The sequence below is a fragment of the Mytilus edulis genome, chromosome 13 (assembly GCF_963676685.1).
Source record: "Mytilus edulis chromosome 13, xbMytEdul2.2, whole genome shotgun sequence".
Classification (NCBI taxonomy): Eukaryota; Metazoa; Mollusca; class Bivalvia; order Mytilida; family Mytilidae; genus Mytilus; species Mytilus edulis.
The window spans coordinates 13,650,300-13,673,110 of NC_092356.1; the positions used below are offsets into that span (position 1 = coordinate 13,650,300).

A 22,811-nucleotide genomic window follows, 5' to 3' on the forward strand; every position below is an offset into this window, starting at 1 on the left:
ATTTGTATTATTCAAGTGTTATGGACATGGTTTTTTATCAAAACTGTTTTCTGCAGAACACAGTACAGAATAGATCAAGAGCTCCACACAGTTTGACTTCTACTCCCTCAAATTCAGCTCCATCAGTGTTACTAGATGAATGGATTTCATTAGGCACACCATTGGTAATTATTTTTTTTTACAATATGTTTAGATGCAATTCCCTCCCACCCTCTCCCACAGGAACTGGTTGTTAAGGTTTACCCATGTCCTTCTGTCTGTACACCTGTACATCCAAAAATTGTGTCTGTTCCTTTACTTTAGTTAGCCTCATTCAAATATTTGGAATTTTATGCAAAATTCTTATTTCCAGAAAACATAGATTAGGTTTAACTTTTGGTAATGTCTTTTCTTGTTCATGAGTTATACCCATTTGTTAAGACAAAATTGATGAATTCATCGTTTCCTATTTCTAAATGTTAGTTGCATTATTCAAATGATATGAAGAATGCTAATTACCACAAAAAACAGACCGAATTTAAATTTGATTGGTTTCTCTATAACTGTTATTGAGTTATGACCCTAATATGCAAATAATAAAGGCCTCATATGTGCCTTTATTTGGACACATTCTCAATTTGCTTTAAAACAGCAATTTGAAATTTTTTCTGCTGTTTCAGATAATTATAAGCTTTCATAAGTTTTATTTTTATATATTACTTTGAATAATACAGAGTCCATGATATGCTTTTATTATATAACGTAGGCATATATATTCTGAATATCAAATCTATGTTGAAAGGTCACCGTACGGCCTTCAACAATGGGCGAAGCTCATACCGCATAGTCAGCTATAAAAGGCCCCCATAAGACAATGTAAAACAATTCAAACGAGAAAACTAACGGCCTTATTTATGTAAAAAAATGAGCTTTGCTTTACTGTGTAAAGTGATTTCATTACCTTTGCTTATCAACTTTCTTTTGTAACTTATTGTTGGGGTGAAAAAGGGGTTTGCATCATACCCAAAATAGTACTATACACTGCTAAATAGGGTAAGATGATTTATTTGACATTAAAGATTTGTGTTGATTTGAATTTGGCATATTCCTTTAAGTTCAATAAAACTTAATTAAAGTATTACATTCCTTATACATATGAGAAACTCATTTTCAGATCTCAGCAAATGCCCGGTCAAGACTTATCATGGAGCAGGATATAGATTTTGCCGCTTCCCTTGCTATTGACAGAGAAAAGGTAAGTTATCTTTATTGCAAATGTATGTAAAAAATCTGATTTTTAAAATCATATCTGCCATCACATCAGTAATTTATCATTAAGGATAGTTAAAAGGATATGGGTATCTTTTAAGAGTAGTTTGTGACTTTGATGCTTTTAAAGAATTTTAGGAGCTTTAGTAGTTCATGTAGTTGCCATGTTTGGTACCGGTAAATCTTTTTTGTGGAGTGACTGTTGTTAAACGAATGTCAGTTACTCACACTTAAATTACAAACTCCTGGTCTATTGGTCTGTTAGATCACCAGTTATCTTGGCTTAGATTTTGCTTAGCACAACATTGTATGCAGTATTGTTAAGTTATGTTATGCATATTATTGAATGATAACAAATTTATATGATATCTCTAAAATTGAACTCAGAAATATGTATAAAAACCATGAAATAGGAACATGATACAAAATGAACTTTATTGACCTTTTTTACTAATTTTTCACAATTTTAAAGTTCTAATTGATTTTTAGCTCTTATACTTTGAAATTTTACAAAGGACAGAAAGACAGCGTCTGAGGGATACAAGGAAGGAAGAACTGGAGATGGTATGTTCCTCCATTTCTTAAATACCAAATGTTTAATAACTGCATGGTTATGTAGTCAAAATATTTCAATGTAATTGTTTCTTTTCCTTTCTGAAAAGCTTTACAAGTATTGGCAGGAGGTTATTTGCTAAAATGTACCGTTAGATAACCATATACTAGTATGTTTTGGGACAAGAATGTCACTTTGATCATGGAAATCTTGTCATTCCCTTTTTGAAAATCTTTGTAAGCTATGGAAATAAAATTATTATCTTTAGCATATCTTTTAAGACGTTCTTAATAATGTCAAAGAAATAATACATTTACATATACATTAGTAGGTTCACAAATATATATCTGGCAGAAAAGTAGTTTCATTTATCAAACATTTACATGACTGCCCAAATTGTTGTAAATCTGCCTTTTCGTGTAGTGAAGCTGAATGCATATCTGACATTAATATCAAATTTCTTAGACCCAACACTTTATCAATTCTATGCTTACATTAAGATTTTAATTAAGATGATTTGGTAAAATTTATAGAAAAATGGTAGTTTTAGTCCAATTCTAGATGTCATTGTCAGTGTTTTATAAAAAATAATGTTCTATTTCACGTTCTGTCACTCACTTAGACAACAGCATCAAAGCTTGTTGAACTGAATTTGGATCCAAAATAATATTTCATTTTCATGAAAGTGATTTAAATGTAAATAATATTATTTGTAGATTCATCTTGAGGTTATAGAGGAAATTTCACAGTTGAGACAACAGTCAACAGTTGATGACCTTGTTACTATTGTGTTAGTTCTCCCAGATCAGAAAGAAATCAGAAAAACAGTTTCAAAGCAGACAAAATCTGAGGTACTATTTCCAAATATATTATTGTAGCCTTTTATAAATATTTATTAAATTTTTGCCTATGTGTGGCCATGTCTAAAAAAAGTAAATAGGTTGGGTGGTCTTGATTGCTAGTGAGAGAATTACAAAAACAAAATGTTGAAATTTAGGCAAACATAGGTAATAAACATAACACTACTGTGTAGTAATTTCCATAAAAAAATGATCATCATTGAGGAAAAAATCGAATGCAGATGTCTGGTTTTAGTAAAGGTGTACTTAGAATGCAAAATTATTTTATACTATTAAATACATCTTCTATGACAATAATGAAAACAAAATCTAAATAATTATTCTTTATATTTAATCCCCAAAATATATACAATAAGAATGATGATTAGCGTTTGGTTTTGTTACATGATTACATATATATAAATGGTAAAAAATGTCAAGGAAGATTATTGAACTAACTTATCTTAATGCTAGCACAGGATGAATCCTTTTACAAACGACCGACAGTTGCAGTGGCATCTTTAGACATGCTATTTCCTCTTTGCTAATTGTCGATTTTTATACACCTGCCATATCAAAGAGTATTTAAGTGTTACCCTTGTCTTTTTACAGCTTTAGAGTTATGCCCCCCTTTTACAAATGGAATAATTTGTGAATTTTTCGTTTCTGTTCTCTTACATAAGTTTGCCCCTACTCAATGTTATGAAACTTATAAACAATGCTTATTACTATCAATTACTAATTTGTTAAAGTCCCTTTTACAGCTCTTGAGTTGTGTTCCTATATTATGCAAGCCTGGGCATCTTCTGCCTCCCATGAACACACTCCCCATTTATTTTCTAGATGTTAAGAATTCAGCTCCCCTAAACACATATAAAAAGTGTTTTCTTCATTCAGTTGGTCTTTAACTAGAATTTTTGGCATAAAATTAATTTTTTAATATTTAGGATTCCAAATTATACTCAGGTATTTTTTTTTTTCAGACTCTACATCTTTATGTTGAAGCAACAACAGAGATGGTGTCAGCAAAATTGATTTATTGTGGTCAGGTGCTAGGAAGACAACAACAACCACTTGCTAGTTTTGGCATCACTGGTAGTTGTCGTATGAATGTAGAAGAAGCAGTTTTAGAGGTAATTGATATGTTACTTATGAAGACTTAAGTCGGGCAACTGTGATCTGACAATATTTACATTCACTCTTTCCTGGATCTTCCCCAAAATTTTCATGTTAAAAAATTGTGTCTCTAAAAGAAAAATGAGGGAAACTATTATAAGTTATATGATTCGCTATTGACCCCCTACGGATCCATAAAGTGTTAGTAAATTGCGTAGGGGTGAAGCCAGAGGCTGAATCCTCATTGTTTTTTATTCACCCTCTATGATCCGTAGGGGGTCAGTAGTTAACCTTATAAAGAATTTATTGCACACTGGACTCGTTCTACAAAACTACACCGCAACATTAATAGATGATGTCACCATTAACAGTAGACGTGATGTCATAAACCTGCTATGAATCCAGAATGATCAAGTGACTGCTTTAAACCAATCAAAACTTGACAATTTACCAGCGGTGCGATAATTTACAATAGTTAACCAAGAAATTGACATATAAAAATAGGGAGATGTGGTATGATTGCCTTTAAACCAGCTATCCACCAAATTTCAATTGAAGTGAATGTAAGCAATTCTATGCAACTGTATGGCCTTCAACAATGAGAAAAACCCTACCATACTGTAAGAATTGGCTCTAAAAGTCTTTGAATTTTACCACATTTGGGCAGAAGTATTTTTATACAACAGACCAAAAACAGAAAAAAACATATTTTAGTAACTATACTTTCAGAAACCTTAATTTTGATTGTTTGGACAACAACTCTTCAGGTTATACAAAACTAAGTTTTATCATTGCAATGTTGAGAAATTAACGCTTATTTTTGAATGCATGGCCTAAGAGACTAACTATCATCAAATTTTATTCACTGTACATACACAAATGTATTTGTCAAACCTGTCTTGTAGGAATGATTTCATATTTTGATAAAGCAATCTATATTATATACATTTTAAATTTGTAAGTTTATAATGAAGTCACTTCCTGTTGGTGGATGTTAAAGTACAAAAAAGAAGCATTTAAACCAAAATAAACCAATAGACCACTATATCATGAAACTGAAATAATATTTTTTCCTGGTTGTAACTTTTTAATTGCTTTCTTTCAGGAATCAGATGAAAGTGACTTAGATGAGGTACTAGAAGCTGAGCCAGTGAAAACTTTGCACATTTCTGGTGAGATTTTATTTATATTTTTAAGAAATTCTTCTACTAGTGTGTTTTTTTTTCCAATTTCAAAAAATCTTGCCTTTTGTAGAAAAGGACAAAGCTACTCCAATTCAAAGTGTTTATTTAAGTTTAAACATATGTGTTAAGGGTGGATTGGGAAACAAGTTATTGCATCTTTTATTTATATTAATCTCTTTCCACTTTGTGGGTGTGAGTGCTGCCTTGTAGCGGCATTACCCTGCTCTTCTTTTGAATCTACAAAGGTTTCATTTATGTACATGAGATATTGTTCTCTCTCTTTAACATTGGCCTGTTAATTATTGTCCCCTATCATTGTTTCACAAACCATAAAAGAATCAAATAGGAAGTTTTGTGTTCCTTGGCAGATCCAATGCGGGGCTCGGGCCCCCCTTATTTGGGAAAAATTTGGTTGATTATATAGGGAATCATTGAAGCATGACTGGAGCCCCTTCCCCCCCCTTAGAAAAAGTTTTGGATCCGCCACTGTTAGCTTAGTTTAAATAATTTATTTATAGTGGATTGGGGAAACAAGTTTTGCAACTTATATTAATCACTTTCCACTTTGAGGGTGCATTAGTTCTGCCTTGTAGTGGCATTAGCCTACTCGTATTCGAAATCTACAATGGTGTCTTTAACGTGCAAGAGATATGGCTCTCTCTAACACGGGTCAGCCATTATTGTCACTTTCCAATGGACTATCATCGTTTCCTTTAGACCATACTGTAAATGGTGTGGAGGGAGAGCCTATGCGTTAACTTCTACACCACTGCTCTCAGATAAATTCTTTAACACATATAAAAAACTGTTATTTACATAAAAGATCTGGAAAAACTGGTCATTATTGTGATATATGGACTGCCCACAGGACAATGGTATTGACTAAGAGGTTTATTCCCGATTGTCCCACTTTTAAAATTTTTAGAGTTCTGATTGTCCCACATGAAAAGTTCTGATTGTCCCACATTATTTTATGAAGTAAATGTTGTTATATAAACAAAGTAACTGTGGTTTGTTTTGCTAAATAAACTAGAATTATTTTTTTTTCACATTAAATATCAATTTTATAAAGTATAAAATATTAATTTTTTAAAAGTATAAAATATTTATTCTAAAACAGTTTAAAATATTAATTTTATAAAAGTATAAAAAAGAAGTTTTTTAAATCATTACTGATAAAAGCCCCTTTTATTTAAAAAAAATATATATCTGATTTATCAACTATATCTACAATGTTAGGTTATTTATAAAACAAAAGTCAATACCGTAATTCTACAAACATTTTCTCTGTAAAGTTTACGAATACAAATAAATATAATGCATGCAATTTAAAAAGGTATAAACTCATTTACATTCTAACCTCCCACACGAACTTGTTGATGGAGAGATGTTTCCACTAATATTTTCAACTTTACTAGGGAAGTCAGTGCAACTTTCTCGACACTATTGAAGACTGCTTACACCCAATGTCAGATTCACCTGAACCAACAACTTTCTTTATTGATAACGAAGCTACTGTCTAGATTTTTTACCAGATCTGCCTTTCCTTTCCAAAAATCATTATTAGAGATTGTTTTACCAACATTCCTACTGCCCGTAGCCAGGATTTTTAAAAGAAAGTGGGGTGTACATGGACTCGCGAGATAACCATACTCAACAGTCACAATTCAAACAGAACTTAGACTGTAACAGTGCTTATTGGTTTCCCGCGACCCTCCTGGCTACAGTTGTGGTCTTTGCCGTAAAGTGCATTCATTGAGACTCGTCACCAACTATATAAAGACTTCCATAAAAATTAGAAGATGTGGTATGATTGCCAATGAAAAAACTCTCCACTAGAGACCAAATGACAGAGAATTTTCAGTTTTAAAGGCACCGTTTTAAAAAATTGTAAAACAATTCAAAAGAGAAAAACTTACGACCTAACGTAAGTACCAAACAATGAACGAAAAACAAATATGTTACACAGCTTAGGACAGGAACATACAGAAAGTGGCGCCAACCCTCCCAATAATCCAGGACAGTGTTTTAACAGTACAACATAAGAATTAACTATAAAAATCAGTTTAAAAGGGCACATCTCATCAATGTATACAAACAGAAATGCATATAAAAAAAGATACAGAGTGAACGTGGTCGACTAATTATACATCCCCACAACAAAGACACTCAGTACAGATCTGAGATTATTCTAAAAATTACTGACAGCTAGTTCAGAGCCAACAATTAATACATGTATTTTAAAAAAATATGCATCTAAGACTAAAATATGTTAATATTAATATTTGTTCGTTTTATTTTTGAATATTTTATGATTGACACTGATTAGTAACCTGTAACATATGCTACTCATCATGATCGGATAATCACTATCAAAACAATTCCCAATTGTCCCACAAACATGTTCCCGATTGTCCCACAAAATTTTATTACTTTTTTACCTGTAATTTCAAAAAGTGGGACAATCGGGAAGAACACCGACTAAGATAGTGATAATAACTGAGCCGATGGCGAAGTCATTATCACTGCCACTGTCACAGTCAATACCACCGTCCTATGGGCAGTCTGTGTATCACGATAATGACCAGTTCTTCAAAAACTATTATGTTTATTTCATTGAGGAACCATGTTTTTAAAAATTCTCATAAATTCAAAATGTCCGAAAGCAAACTTGAGTAGTTGTGTGATTTCTATGGCAAAGATTGAAGACTAGTGGTAGTAATACTGCCATTCATTTTAATGCATTTTATCATGTAAAAATTTGTTTTTTTGGTCTGTTTTGTTCTATTAATGACCAATAGAATTTATTACTGAAGAATAATGAATGTTGTCCCTTTTTATCCAATAAGAGAATCTTATTCTTAATCGATATGAAATAAAAATTGATATATGGTTCAAACTTAATGAGAATAAAAGAATTCTACTTACAACTGTGTTTGGATTTCATGTCATTCTAAAAAAAGAACTTATTTTGTGTGAAATTTACATTAACATTTACTTTCAAAGATAAGAAAGTACGGTAGATGTGATATGATTGTCAATGAGTAATTTTAATCTGTAAAAAGAAATGGAGCAAAGCGAAAGATCTTTTGTTGTGTCTGGATGATTTATAAGTTTAAAAAATTAATAAAACCATTCCATCTTAAATAATATTTTTTTACCTTTCAGATATTGCTGACTTAGAGGAGAGAAGAAAAAGAGTGCAGTCTGCTCTACTTCCTTCAAAGAAAATTACCGTAAAGAGAGAAAACATAGTTGAAGATCTAATGGACCAATATAGATTACATCCAGACACAGTCCATCACCGCCTGGAGGTTGTTTTTGAAGGAGAGGAGGCTGCCTTAGATGTGCAAGGTGTTACAAGGGAGATGTTCTCGTGCTTCTTTTATGCCATGATTGTCAAATTCTTTTTTGGACACTGCCACAAAATTCCAACAATGGATCATCATCATTTATTTAATGGGACTTATGAGGTAATTGGGAAGATCATCAGCCATGCCTTTATCTTATGCAACTATATTCCTACAACTTTATCCCCTGTTGTCTATATCTTGGCAGGTACAGGTTGTGTTTCTGATGCACTTTTATTAACATCCTTCATGCAACATGTGAATGAAGCAGAAAAAAACTTGATAAAACATTTGATGTCAGCTAATAACTTTGTTTATATGCAAGAGAAACTTTTAACCTAGTGTCATCTCATAGTGTGCGGGAGCTGCCAACAACAGCCAACTTTAAAATGGTCATAACAGACATTGCAAGAACAACAATCCAATTTCTTGCATAAAGAAAGGTATAGACTGCTATCCATTACTCTGGCAGGGTGCATCAGAAACAGTAGTTGTGAATTTATTAGAGCAATACCATCCAACTGCAGATAAGATCATTAACAAAATACATTACAACCATTCGGAAGAACCAACACTAAACCTACTCGAGGAACGTGCCAAAAATTATTTTGAACATTATATAAAGCAATTGAATAAATCGCAGATTAATGCACTTTTGAGATTCTGGACCTCAGCTGATACCCTATGTATTCCCCAGTTGGAGGTTTCCTTTAATTCAACAGAAGGACTGCAAAGAAGACCAATAGCAAACACCTGTGCAGCAACCTTACAAATAAGTAGACTGTACTTTTCAAATGAAGATTTATCTCAAGAATTTGATATTTATCTGAGTGATTCATCCTCTAAGGTTTTTGATTCAGTGTAAAATGGAAAATTAAATTAATGTTTGATTTCATTGTAAAAATTTGTATGTTCATGCATTATTGTATTGTGAAAAAGATATTAGTACTGTAAGGTTGGGGAATGTATATAGAAAGAAATCAGAATTAAATTGTGCAGGGTATTTTTATTAAATACATAATTTATTAGTTTTGATAGTTTGACAAATATTTTATACTGATTTTTACAAATATGGCAGTAATCCACTTTTCAATTATTATCAGTCAAATTTAAGTTTTTCCAAGTATAAGGGGAAAGCATCAACTAATACATAAATTTCTAGGTCATTTTGGTACCAAGGTTTGAAATGATGATAATTATCCAGTAAATTTATTTTTTAATATGTAAAGCACTTGAAGTAAAAAAAGTTTAAATTTTTTACATTTGTTGTACAGGCATGACATGTCTCACGGCAGGGAATGGGTGTATTTTTTATCTTTCTTAATATCTATTCGTTCCCTGGAAAACTGATCTATTATTGCTTTTTTATACCAAATATTTTTAACATATTTAATGGTTATATTCTGCTGGACAACAATGTTTGTAAATATTTAGATGGTTGTGATGATCTATGTTTTATGTAGTTTTTTTCTATGTACTTGCAAACAGTTGTGTCCGATGTATGATTGCATATTTCAAGTTATTTTTATTGATTTTATGAGCGCTATTGTTCAATTTTAATTTTTACGTGAATGACAATCATAGGACAACTCAAGATGATTTCAATTATATGTTTCTCAATTTCGTAATTGTGTGTAATTTGGGATTTCCAGAAATGAAAAGTAACTATTTGATTAATGTGTCACCTGACACTTATGATTTTTATTTATAAACTTGCTAGCATTCATTTATGGCAGATAGCCCGACGTTCAAATTATAAACAAAGCAGTAAAATAAGCTTAAGGTCAGCATAAGGATAAATAATGGAATATTAGTAGCAGTCTTTCTGTACAGTGAGAGCTATCTCCCAACACATTGGACACCACAAATGAGAATTTAAACTGTATATTTCTTATGCACTATGATATTTTGTACTGTATGCAAGTATTAGAATTGTCAGTATTTATTATATCAAATATATTAAAACAGTTCAGCAAATAAAACTTTTAACATTGAAATGAAATTCTATTTTTATTAATCTTGAATACATAAAACAAATAAGAGGTGTTTACACTGGTAACTGAACAAGAGAACGCTCGTTCAAAATTAAAAAGTATTGAAAGCCATTAGTAACACATGTAGTACAGTAAGTTGAGCAACAAAAAAATACCAGGAAAGCCATTTAGTACACATACACTAACCAAACAGAGTAACTATATATTAAACACCATGACTGACATAGTTTTACACATATATGGCATGCCCAGGGAAGCAGATAATGCATTTTATGAGTGTTCTCGTGTAAACTGCCCAGTATAGGACATGAAACTTTCGGGATAGCTTCCAGTATTATACATTTTAATTATACCAGATAGAGTGCACACGCTGAAATGTCTCGCCTTCTTTACTTATCATTGGAATTATGTTGATAGTCCTAAATATTAAGCTTTTATACTACGACTAACGCAAATTAAGAAATTTTTGTTAGGTTTTTATTATTGCAGAAAATGAGAAAATGACACAAGAACATGAAGAATTTAAACACGCATTTTGCAATATTTTATATGAATTAACCAGGATTTTTCTCCAAATCGTAAAAAAAAACATCGCATTGAAGTCTAAAATAACAAAATCGCAATTAGAAAAGCACGCAATAATTTCAGAATTGACAGAATCACATAAATTCAACTTGATCCAAGAAAATGAGGTCAAGCAGGAAATAAATGTACCTTTTACAATCATTCAATACACTAAACATAGATGACCTATTGCTTATATTTATTAAGAATAAGACTTGACCAAAAAAACAATTATTTACCAATCAACCCATGACAATGATGTCAAGGTCTGATGAACCATGCCTGGCAGAGATGTAACCTTAACATTCCTCCATACAACAAATGTAGTTGACCTATTGCTTCTAGCTTAAAATAAGAATGAGACCAAAAGCACAAAAAACTTAGCACTGAGCAATGAGGTCAAGGTAAAAAAAAAACTGCATGACTGATATGTACACCCTAACAATTTTCATACACCAAATAAAGTTGACCTTTTGCATATATAGTATTTGATAAAAAATCTTTCCATACACCAAATATAGTAGACATTGCAAACAGGTGTAACACCACTAACTCGAGCCCTACTAAAAAGCACATACCAAGGAAGTAGTACACATTTAACACAAAATAGTGACTACACATGAATGTAGCTATCTAAATATGTAGAGTATTTATATGTATTTTTGGTATCAAATGATTAAACTTAAATCTTCTATAGTTGTATTGCTTCATTCTTTCATATGTACTAAACAATACTTGTAATTTAATACTGATAAATAATAAAATATTATTATTCAACAAATGGTGTACAACTTGAATAGTTTTGCTACATATTAATGGTTTTGATGTTCTTAAAGATACTACTCAAGATTAGGAGTGTGACTGTCAAAGGCGAAAACTATAGTTCAATGATTTCACTTTTTTGAAGTATTTAACTGCACACTTATTCTTATTATTGTCATTATACTTTGGACCAATTTTGTTTATGGTGAAAAAAATATAACTTGGGGTTGCGTTTTAAACGAAACTGAAACAATATCAAGACATACATTTCATACAGCTTGGAAGGTATAGTATCTGTGAACCCGCAACACAGATGGCGACTTAACTTCCCATACATGTAATCAAGTATCCAATGCTATTACTGATATGTTATGTTTATAAAATAACTACTGAAAAACCTACCACAATAATTAAAATAAAAACATTGCATCCAAGTTTCCTGTGGTAAGACGTGAAATATTTTTTTTTATTAAAGTACAAATGTACTCAGTAGTCCAGTTTTAGTTGGTTTCCTTGAAGGTTTTCAAAAGGATCCAAGAATATGTCCCCGTTAGGGTAAATACAATGCGACAGTAACTCAACAATAGAGTAAAACCAAAAGAAAGCTATGAAAATGTCAAAGTACTGTCTTTCCCAATAAACGATTATGGTATCTAATGCAATATGGTTCTTCTTTTTGCCTTGCAAGTCTTTGCATCAAAAATAACACATTTATGTCATACAAATGCTGGTCAGATTACCTCCACATAGCTTTGAAATAACTATCAAATGTTGATTATTGTCTAATGATAATGTACCTTCATTTTAAAGGTATACTGTGCACAAAACATAACAGGCCACGATATTCTTGATCCGAGGTTACACAAGAGTCAAGATGACAGACAGTGTTATTACTATGTACTAGTAGTACAAATTAGTAGGTACTTATTTCAAGATGTAGGTGTTAAAAGGTCACTGTAAGCTAGTTCCACTTTGCTTTGTTTCAAACACTGACAGGAGTACCATGGCTGTTTTTGAAAAGTTTAAAAGAGGCTTGGATGTAAAATGATGTATGCCAATGTAGAATGTCTTAGTGACCCATTTTGTATATTGCTTGTAATTGGTATAATAAAGCATATATGCTTACAGACTTGATTTGACTGTTTGAAATTAACCATAAAATGTTAGATACATACACCCTACACACTATAACTGCCTTCTAAGACTGATAAGAACCACATATGATGAGAATGAACTACAAACTTAACAGCAAATATACAGAAGAAACATTAGACCAAGAAATTTATAAAAGACTGGAAAGCAAATTTTCTCAGAATGAAAGAAACATTAATCAGGTGTTAAGTGTGTTGATCACTGCATCTATAACTGTAAGATAATGCTGCTAAAATTGATGAAAAGCTGCAACCCTATCTAATCACTGAGAAGTGCTACACTGTTAATTTATAAGCAGCACATAATCAGTAACAAGAAAGGCTGTTAACTTGTTAATTTTTGACAGCAGTACTTTAAGAAGTTAAAATGTTTACTCCAGATTTTTTAAGAAAATAAGAACTACACAAGAGAAAAAAGAAAACTGCACTTCCATTAGACCAGTACATCAAGCCCTTATAAAGAAATTAACATTCTGTCCCCAACTACTTTACATAAAACTCTCAATATTACCCTCATCTACTCAATTTTCCTTTTTCTCCCTATAGAACATATATATCCATACATACTAACTCTCATTATTTACCCTCACCCTTCCTCCATTTCTCTCATATCCATACCAACCTTAACCACCTATGTTAGCCTACTCTGTGTGTTAAATATCCCCATGAAAATGTGTTAGTTGATGAAAAGATTTTAATCATGAAGTACCAGGCATGGAAGAATGAAAAAAATCAATACTGAAAAGAAGATCTAAACTTTTCAACATATACATTATTTTTTTTTAATATTGAGCCAATTTGGAGTTGTAGTTTTTATTTCAATATTAAATGGTTATCATTATTTTGAAAATTAAGGTAACAGCCAAAGTTACAATAAGCCAAAATGTGTGATGTAAATTTTAATTAAAGAAATTATCCTTGGATAACCATTTTGAAGCCAAAATATATCTATTTCATCAAAAGGTGTAAAAAATATTTTAAAATAAATGAAAGAAAATAGTCTAAATTAAAAATTGCCAAAAGTTTAAAAAATGCCAAATGGCACAAAAGTACCTGTCTGCTAATGTACTAGCCAGCTGGCCTGAGGGTTATCTGGACTTTAAGGTGCTAGTTCACCGAAACAAATGGCCGCAGTGACCACCAGTCTCTTCCTTTTGGAGTACCAATTTTAGAGTCTATGATTTGACTAAAGCATGACTTATACAGCCAATATAAAAAAAAACTGACCCAGTTAACAAATTAAAAAGCCCATCCCCAATTAAAATTTAGATAAAAAGTTAAATACACCCCAAATTTACCTTTTAAAAACATCCCTAAAATATAAAAACTTCCGCAATTAAATTTGGATAAAAAGTTAAAAACATCTCCAATTAAAATATGGATAAAAATTTAAAACATTCCTGATTTAAATTTGGATAAAAATTAAAAACATCCCAAAAAGATAAAAAAACTTCCGCAATTAAATTTGGATAAAAGTTAAAAACATCCCCAATTAAAATATGGATAAAAATTTAAAACATTCCAACTTAAAATTTGGATAAAAATTAAAAACATCCCCAATTAAAATATGGATAAAAATTTAAAACATCCCCGATTAAAATTTGGATAAAATTAAAAACAACCCCAATTAAAATATGGATAAAAATTTAAAACATTCCCCATTAAAATTTGGATAAAAAGGTAAAAACATCCCCAATTAAAATATGGATAAAAATTTAAAACATTCCCCATTAAAATTTGGATAAAAAGTTAAAAACATCCCCAATTAAAATATGGATAAAAATTTAAAACATTCCCGATTAAAATTTGGATAAAAATTAAAAACATCCCCCAGTAAAATCGAACTGAGTGATCGAGCTCACTCAGTTCATGCATGGTACAAAGGAAAGGATTAGACCATGACTCGGTCGCGGTCTGACCCTTGGTCTGACCAAGTCAACAGACTTGGTCATGTTGACTTAGTCAACAGACTTGGTCATGTTGACTTAGTCAACAGACTTGGTCATGTTGACTTAGTCAACAGACTTGGTCATGTTGACTTGGTCACGGTCCAACTGAGTGATCTATCTCACTCAGTTGATATCAGTATTAGCAGATACTTGATATGTATGGTGGGGACGTTACTATACCTAAATGGAAGGTATAGTATCTGTGAACCCGCAACACAGATGGCGACTTAACTTCCCATACATGTAATCAAGTATCCAATGCTATTACTGATATGTTATGTTTATAAAATAACTACTGAAAAACCTACCACAATAATTAAAATAAAAACATTGCATCCAAGTTTCCTGTGGTAAGAAGTGAAATATTTTTTTTTATTAAAGTACAAATGTACTCAGTAGTCCAGTTTTAGTTGGTTTCCTGGAAGGTTTTCAAAAGGATCCAAGAATATGTCACCGTTTGGGTTAATACAATGCGACAGTAACTCAACAATAGAGTAAAACCAAATGAAAGCTATGAAAATGTCAAAGTACAGTCTTTCCCAATAAACGATTATGGTATCTAATGCAATATGGTTCTTCTTTTTGCCTTGCAAGTCTTTGCATGAAAAATGACACATTTATGTCATACCAATGCTAGTCAGATTACCTCCACATAGCTTTGAAATAACTATCAAATGTTGATAATGTACCTTCATTTTAAAGGTATACTGTGCACAAAACATAACAGGTCACAATATTCTTGATCCGAGGTTACACAAGAGTCAGATGACAGACAGTGTTATTACTATGTACTAGTAGTACAAATTAGAAGGTACTTATTTCATGATGTAGGTGTTAAAAGATCACTGCAAGCAAGTTTTAAAAGGGCCCAATATAACGAAACATGATACAATTTCAAATGCAGAAACCATTATGGCCTGATCTATGTTAAAAAAAAAAAACAAGCGAAAAAAACAATTCGAAATGATTACCATTGAATTTAAAGTGAACCTCAAAACCGACAGGAATCACCATACCCCAAAACATAATTCAGCAGATGGAGAGTTGTCTCATTAACACTCATACCACATCTTCTTATATCTATAGAATCACTATACACTAAAATATTATTCTGAAGGAATCAATATACCCAGATATATTATTACAAGCCAACCAGTCTCTTTAGTATGTATTGCTACTAAATGTTGTGTACCAAGCAGATACATAGCAAATACCAGCTTTTAGTCTTGTGTGGTCTGACCCAGCCAGGGATGAAAACTCAAAATAACTGAAACAAGCTTATTTTTAAAAAGCTGTTCTAAATATCATTTTAAAGAAACAAAAAAAAGTTCAAATTAATGTTATTTATTAAAATGAGAAATGATTAATGTAGCAATCACCTTGTATAATACTGTTACCTAAGATATAAGAATATGGTAATATTGAAAAAAACATACACCCTGCTTTAGAAAACCCTCATACATATTGTATGGAAAAATCATAGGTGTTTAATTGTTACAGAAATTTCAACTTTACAATCTATTCCACTTGAAAAAAGTAAAACAAATAATAATATATTACATTTTTTTGTGACTACTAAACATACAAGTAAAACAATATTAGCATTCTATAAAATATACCATTCTTTTAAATGCATTATGAAATACTATTTGACATTTCTTTTAAACTATTGCAAAAGAATTCACTGGCTAAAATCACGAGGAGCAACATTCAATTTCATGGGCAGGGTGTTAGATATTGTTTTAAAGCTGAGAAAAAATTTACAAAGTCACAAGATTTACCATTAAATTCATAAACAAGTTAAAAAAATCTTTTCTACAAAAAAATAAGAGTTGTTTCCTATTTGCATAAGCCTTATCATGAAATACTGTTACTAAAAGTACCTACAAATATGGGAGATAACTCATTAAACTTAAAAATGAAGTCATGATTGTGAGGAAGGGGCGTTTAATATCAGATAAAATTGAGAATGGAAACACTTTGGAGATGATGATGACGTAAATATAATTTGAAATCAACATGTCAGACCAAACCACTTACCGCGTAATGCATTATCTAGACTTATGTTTACAAGCTGGTTTTATTCACAGAGCTCTAAATAATACTGTCGACTTACTTTATTTACATCTGATATAGCATATCTAACATAAAATATATAACACTTATAAGTAAACCAATACATTCTTATTTATTGCAGGCCTTCCATGCAGTGAACAAACTAGCTCATATGAAGAGATAAGCATTGTAAGCAGTGTATTCCCTCCCCTTAACCCTAAATCTCAGCCTGCTAGTTTCCATTTCTCACAACTTATGCTCAGTTTGTTAAATTCAAAAACAAGTTAAAATCTTTTTATAAAAAAATTAAGAGTTGTCTCCTATTTGCATCAGCCTTATCACGAAATACTGTTACCAAAAGTACCTTCAAATATGGGAGATAACTCATTAAACTCTAGGAGTAGTTATCTGGAATTATCTGTAGTGATTTTGACGAAGAGTTGTCTCATTGTCAACATTTCACATCTTCTTATATTTATTTACTCATAATAGGACAGTAGGAAGTTAGAACAGGAGTAAAACAATATCCCCCCCCCCCCCCCCAACTAAAAGGGCATAAAAATAAATTTTAACCTATGGCAGCTGGTTGTTCTCACAAGTCACATCAAAGTCTTACATTAAACACCTAGTACATGTATTAATTAAGACTATTTAGGGGGAACTGTAGGCCTGTGATATTCGAAAGTAATCAACATATCTGGTTTAAAAGAATAAATCTTTACAACTGGCTCTCCCCCTCTTTCTATCTCTCAGAGTAAACATAATTGTATTTCTACATATTTTTTTGGTCAATAATTAAGTGTTTCCAAGTTCCTCAGATCAACAGAATCCATTCTTCTGCTTCAGTTGATTTTTAAATTAACAAGCACGCTTTGTCTACAAATAGAAAATAAAATTTCATTCAAAGCATGTAAACTAAAATTCACAAAAAATTATATATAATGTTGATGTCAGAAGATATTTACATTTTATCCATATATGGAGTAATCAGGAGACAGAGGCTGAAGAAATTCTTCATATAAAGCAGCTCAGAATTGTATCAAATCTTATGGCATCTTAAGTATGAAATGCCACCATTGTACTTACATTTTGCTTCAGATTTGTTTAAAATAAACATGTCAAATTTTTCAGGCACCATGGATTAAAAATTTTCATTTAACCAAAGATTTGATGGATAAGGACAATATGCCTTCAAACTAGTTTAACCCTGCCACACCCTGTATGTGCTTGTTATTCAGTGGTTAATGTTTGTTGCTGTGTAACATATTTGTTTTGTTCATTATTTTGGACATGAATTAGGCAGTTTGTTTTCTCGACTGAATTTTTTTACAATTTTCATTTTTTGGCCAATTTAGAGCTAACGTAACATGTATGTGGTATGGGTTTTACTCATTTTTGAAGGCAGAATTGTGACCTATAGCTGTTAATTTATATGTCATTTGGTTTTTTGGAGAGTTTTCCAAATTGCAATCATACCACATCTTCATATTTCTATATCTGTAATTAGGTATTGTATTATTATAGAAGCAATAAACTAGAACCGTTCATTATCTTTAATGTTACCTTGAAACAAGGATTTTGTTACCGTCAACATACATACCTTAAAGTTGATATTATTTTACATCCAGGTCTTTAACTTTCCTTAGATTTTACTTCAATAAATATCCAGGATAACTGAAAAAAAAATGAATCCTTAACTGTGATGGTAGTAAAAACACTTATTGAAGGCCGTATGTTGACCAATAGTTGTTAACTTGTATATCTTTTAGTCTCTGGTGGAGTCGGTTGTCTCATTGACAATTAATTACCACATCTTATTTCGATATTTATACATGTATATGAAATTTAGTCAATTTTATCAACATCTAATCATAGCAGTTAATACAGATAAATAAGATATACTATTGCTAAAGTGACATATAGGTCCAATGGGCCAGGTGTAAATATCAAATTGCTATGAATATACATGTAATTGTTTAGATGTATGTGATGATACACAAATATTATTGCAATATATAATATATAATTAAATCCATAGATATTATCTAATCAATACATCTTTCTATAATAGGAAGCAATTTTTTTTTAAATACAAATATAAGAAGAGCAGTTTGAACACCAGAAAGAGAGAGAGGAAGATATATAGAAAGAGAAAGAGAGTGAAAGAGAATAGTGTGGTGAGTTTTCAATACATTGAATTTTATTTTAGTATAGTAAATACAGCATTTTCATTTATAACATGTATAATATTAAATGTAAAGTATTTACATAATGTATGTAATACATATTTTGGTCATAACTGTTATGACCTGTGGAACAGGAACTGTACCCTTGCTTTTCTTTCAAGAGCACCAATGTTTTTAAAATTCTCTATTTTATTGGGTTAGTTACTCAATCTGGTTTTCTGGTTAGTGTCAGATTTCTCCCTTAGAAATTTATCCCTTTTCTACACTAAAATGCAAACTTGTACATCAAAATCATAGCTGCTTAAATGAAATGACTAGACATCTACTACATGTACCTTATGCATATTTACCTTGTTTTTCGAATGTTAAAGCTTCATGCAGACCCGGTTGTGATGTTCCTCATCTGGGAGATTAATCATTATATAATCATTCTTCCTTTTTACAAGGACATATCTCTCAATCCCAAACCTGGAGGATCAGAGAATCTTTACTCAAGCTTTATTTCCTAAAGATCAATTGCAGACCAAGGCTGAAGAGTCAAATCTACCAAAAATTTCATATCAGAGTTTTCTTCTCCTAGACATCCTTTGAAGGCTGATGACCATCATACAGCGGGCTATTTAACCCATAACTGGGGCAAGGTTGATGAGTGTAGGGATATCCGCATGTCGATCAGCCTACACTTTATCTCTAGGGACCTTGCTACTCCGAGATCCTCTACAGTAAAGCCTAGGACACTAGATCCTAGTTACCATGTGCTGTCACGGGGAGGCACTGTAGAAGTCTTGTTAGTGTAGAGGCTATGTACTGGAAGGAAAGACTTACGCACTCAGCTTTCTTTTCACCTATGAATATAAGCTATCCAGCGGCAGTGTAAGAGTCTATGACTCCCAACCACACTAGACGCATACACAAACCTGTGGTAACACCACCAGCACACCAAAAAAAGGGTCATTATTTCAAATTTAGAAAAAAGAAGGTTTATTTTTTTTAATTAAGAAAAAGAAATTGTTATTTATTCAAATTTAAAAAAAGAAATTGTTATTTATTCAAATTTTAAAAAAGAAATGGTTATTTATTCAAATCTAATAAAAAGTAAGGTTTATTTATTTATATATTTTAAAAAAGGAAGGATTATTTATTTAAATTTTTAAAAAGGAAGGTTTATTTATTTAAATTTAGAAAAAGGAATGGTTATTTATCTAAAAACTAGAAAAGGAATTGTTATTTATTTAAAATCCAGAAAAGAAAGTTATTTATTTTAATTCAGAAAAGAAAGTGTTATTTCTTTAAAATCTAGAATAGAAAGTGTTATGTATTTAAATTCAAAAACGAAAGTGTTCATTATTTAAGTACAGGGTTATTTGTACTTTACAAACTTTAAAGCAACTAAACAGTATCAGAACAGTGTGAAATTACAACACCAACACATTACTTACTTCCCCTCCTTACCCAGCAACTCTCTATTACACTAGGCCATGGAGTAGCCCTCCCCAACCTCCAAGCCCTCAAATAGACTGGACTCTCATGGGTTAACCCTCCCCTACCCCAAGCCCTTAAAAACAAGTCCCTGAATTTCCATGGGGTAATCCTCCCTGACCCAAAAACCATTAAAAACAAGTCCCTGACTCCCATGAGGTAACCCTCCCCGACCCAAAGCCCTTAAAAACAAGTCCCTGGATTTCCATGGGGTAACCCTCCCTGACCAAAAAACCCTTAAAATAAGTCCCTGGATTCCCATGGGGTAACAATCCCAGACCCCCAATCCCTTAAAAACAAGTCCCTGGACTTCCATGGGGTAACCCTTCCCGACCCCCATCCCTTAAAAACAAGTCCCTGCATGGACTCCCATGGGGTAACCCTCCCTGACCCCCGATCACTTAAAAACAAGTCCTTGGACTCCCATGGGTTAACCCTCCCTAATCCCCATCCCTTAAAAACAAGATCCTGGACTCCCATGGGGTAATCCTCCCCGACCCCTAATCCCATAAAAACAAGTGCCTGGACTCCCATGTGGTAACCCTCCCTGACCCCCAAGCCCTTAAAAGCAAGTCCCTGGACCCCCATGGGATAACCCTCCCCGACCCCCATGCCCTTAAAAATAAGTCCCTGGACTTGTTTTGGGTTAACTATCCCCTACCCTGTTGCCCTTAAATACAAGTGTCTGGAGTCTCACTATCCCTTTCATCCGACCCCTAGGCTTCTCCTCCAAGACCTCTGAGCTCTTAAATTCCAGTTCCTGGATGTTGCCTTATTCCACCCAAGCTGCTACAAAGCTCAGTCCCAGGTCAACTATATATAAAGCTGTTGCTATGTGGGTCGAGGGGATAATTAAAGAAAACGAAGAAGAAAACATCAGCAAGCCAGTATAACCTTTACCTTTTATTCTATCCATATTGTGATTGGGTATGGTGATTGGGTATAGTGATTGGGTATAGTGATGGGGTATAGTGATGGAGTATAGTGATGGGGTTTGGTGATTAGGTATAGTGATGGGGTATAGTGATGGGGTATAGTGATTGGGTTTGGTGATTGGGTATAGTGATGGGGTATAGTGATGGGGTATAGTGATTGGGTTTGGTGATTGGGTATAGTGATGGGGTATGGTGATTGGGTATGGTGATTGGGTTTCATGTCTAGTTTATAGGTAATGTTCTACTGACTTGCTAGTGTTCAATTTTTAAACAATTTAAAAAAAAAGTAAGTAATGTATTCATGTTGCAACCAGACGCTATTATATTGTTAAATTCTCAAGTTATGGCCAACTAAAATTAATTAGTAGATTTTCATCCAAATTTTTGAAAAAAATGGGGAGGGTGGGAGGATTTTATTTTTTAAATTTTATTTCATATGAAACCCTCGTCATGAGTTTTTCATACCGCGGGGTATATGCTAGTGGGAAACAAGCTTGTATAATGTATATACATGCTTTATAAGGAATCCTACACTATTTTTCAAACTCTTAAATAAAAATCCCTGATTGGCAACCACTGTTATACATGCAATTGCCGCTTTAGAAACCTATTTATAGTAGACATCAAAAAGAAGAGAAATGCTCTCTTCAGTCTTCAGTTAGACTACTAGTATACCTACACCACATTTATTTTGCTTGATAAGCAATGGTTTGTAGTCGTCATAAAATCAATTAAATGTTTTGGAACAATTGTATGCAACACAAGTATTACGAGTACAGAATAAAATGTAAACTCAGTGTTGAAAGAAATTATGATGTAAAACATGAACTTAACCAAAAAATTAGTTGTGGCTTAATGACTAAATTGATGGTAGGGACAGTAACAGAGGGTGTTTGCTGTTTGTCAACAAAAACAAAAGCCATGGGTGAATAGAAGGGCTTGTTTAATTAAAATGCGTCGACATTTTTTTCCCAATATACGGTCATAATTCAAACAAGTTCGTGCTTGTGTCAATTTCTTTAATCCAGTCATGTTTTGTACCAATTTGTTCTACGATTCTTGCGCTTTGGATATCATTCACAGTCCAAATTTCCTGACACAAAGTCATTGTATAAATAAAGAAAAAAACACGATTTTCGATTCACTTGTGACTACCGGTGACTACCGGTGACTACCACAATTTGCGTTCAAGGACAAGGCGTTTTACTCGTAACTCGAATATTTCATGCCCTTCTCGTTATCAATCTCTATTCTCGGTAGATGATGTTGTCATCATAGAGCAGCATAATATTTCGACTTAATCATTTTCGATGGGATTACTCCGGCGAAGAAATACAAAAAAGAAATTTGAAACAGGAAGTTTCGAATGAAACGAAATTATCGATGGTTCCTGATAACGGACATGACCAAAATCCGGAAATCGTATTTTTGTTAAATAAAAAAAAT

At 32.2% G+C, this 22,811-nt stretch overlaps 1 protein-coding gene and 1 long non-coding RNA gene across 2 annotated transcripts; one reads left to right on the forward strand and one right to left on the reverse strand.

The window, feature by feature from the left end:
• Positions 1 to 26: 26 nt before the first annotated feature.
• Positions 27 to 10,282, forward strand: LOC139500113 (uncharacterized). Its single transcript, XM_071288852.1, has 7 exons — positions 27 to 164; positions 1,154 to 1,234; positions 1,738 to 1,812; positions 2,518 to 2,652; positions 3,624 to 3,773; positions 4,862 to 4,928; positions 8,109 to 10,282. Exons 1-7 carry the CDS (start codon positions 27 to 29, stop codon positions 8,630 to 8,632), a joined length of 1,170 nt encoding a protein of 389 aa, XP_071144953.1. The 3' UTR covers positions 8,633 to 10,282.
• Positions 10,283 to 16,038: 5,756 nt separating this feature from the next.
• Positions 16,039 to 21,704, reverse strand: LOC139501860 (uncharacterized). Its single transcript, XR_011658666.1, has 3 exons — positions 19,302 to 21,704; positions 18,366 to 18,439; positions 16,039 to 17,641 (listed from the first exon to the last, which is right to left on the reverse strand). It is a non-coding gene; the product is annotated as an uncharacterized lncRNA (long non-coding RNA).
• Positions 21,705 to 22,811: the final 1,107 nt, after the last annotated feature.

What these genes read in the sequence shown, in the direction of transcription:
- LOC139500113 (XM_071288852.1), top strand. Translation starts at nt 27, where the DNA reads ATGGTTTTTTATCAAAACTGTTTTCTGCAGAACACAGTACAGAATAGA. An exon ending in TTGCTATTGACAGAGAAAAG is followed by an intron (nt 1,235 to 1,737) that starts GTAAGTTATCTT and finishes ATTGATTTTTAG; the next exon opens with CTCTTATACTTTGAAATTTT. An exon ending in GAAAACTTTGCACATTTCTG is followed by an intron (nt 4,929 to 8,108) that starts GTGAGATTTTAT and finishes TTTACCTTTCAG; the next exon opens with ATATTGCTGACTTAGAGGAG.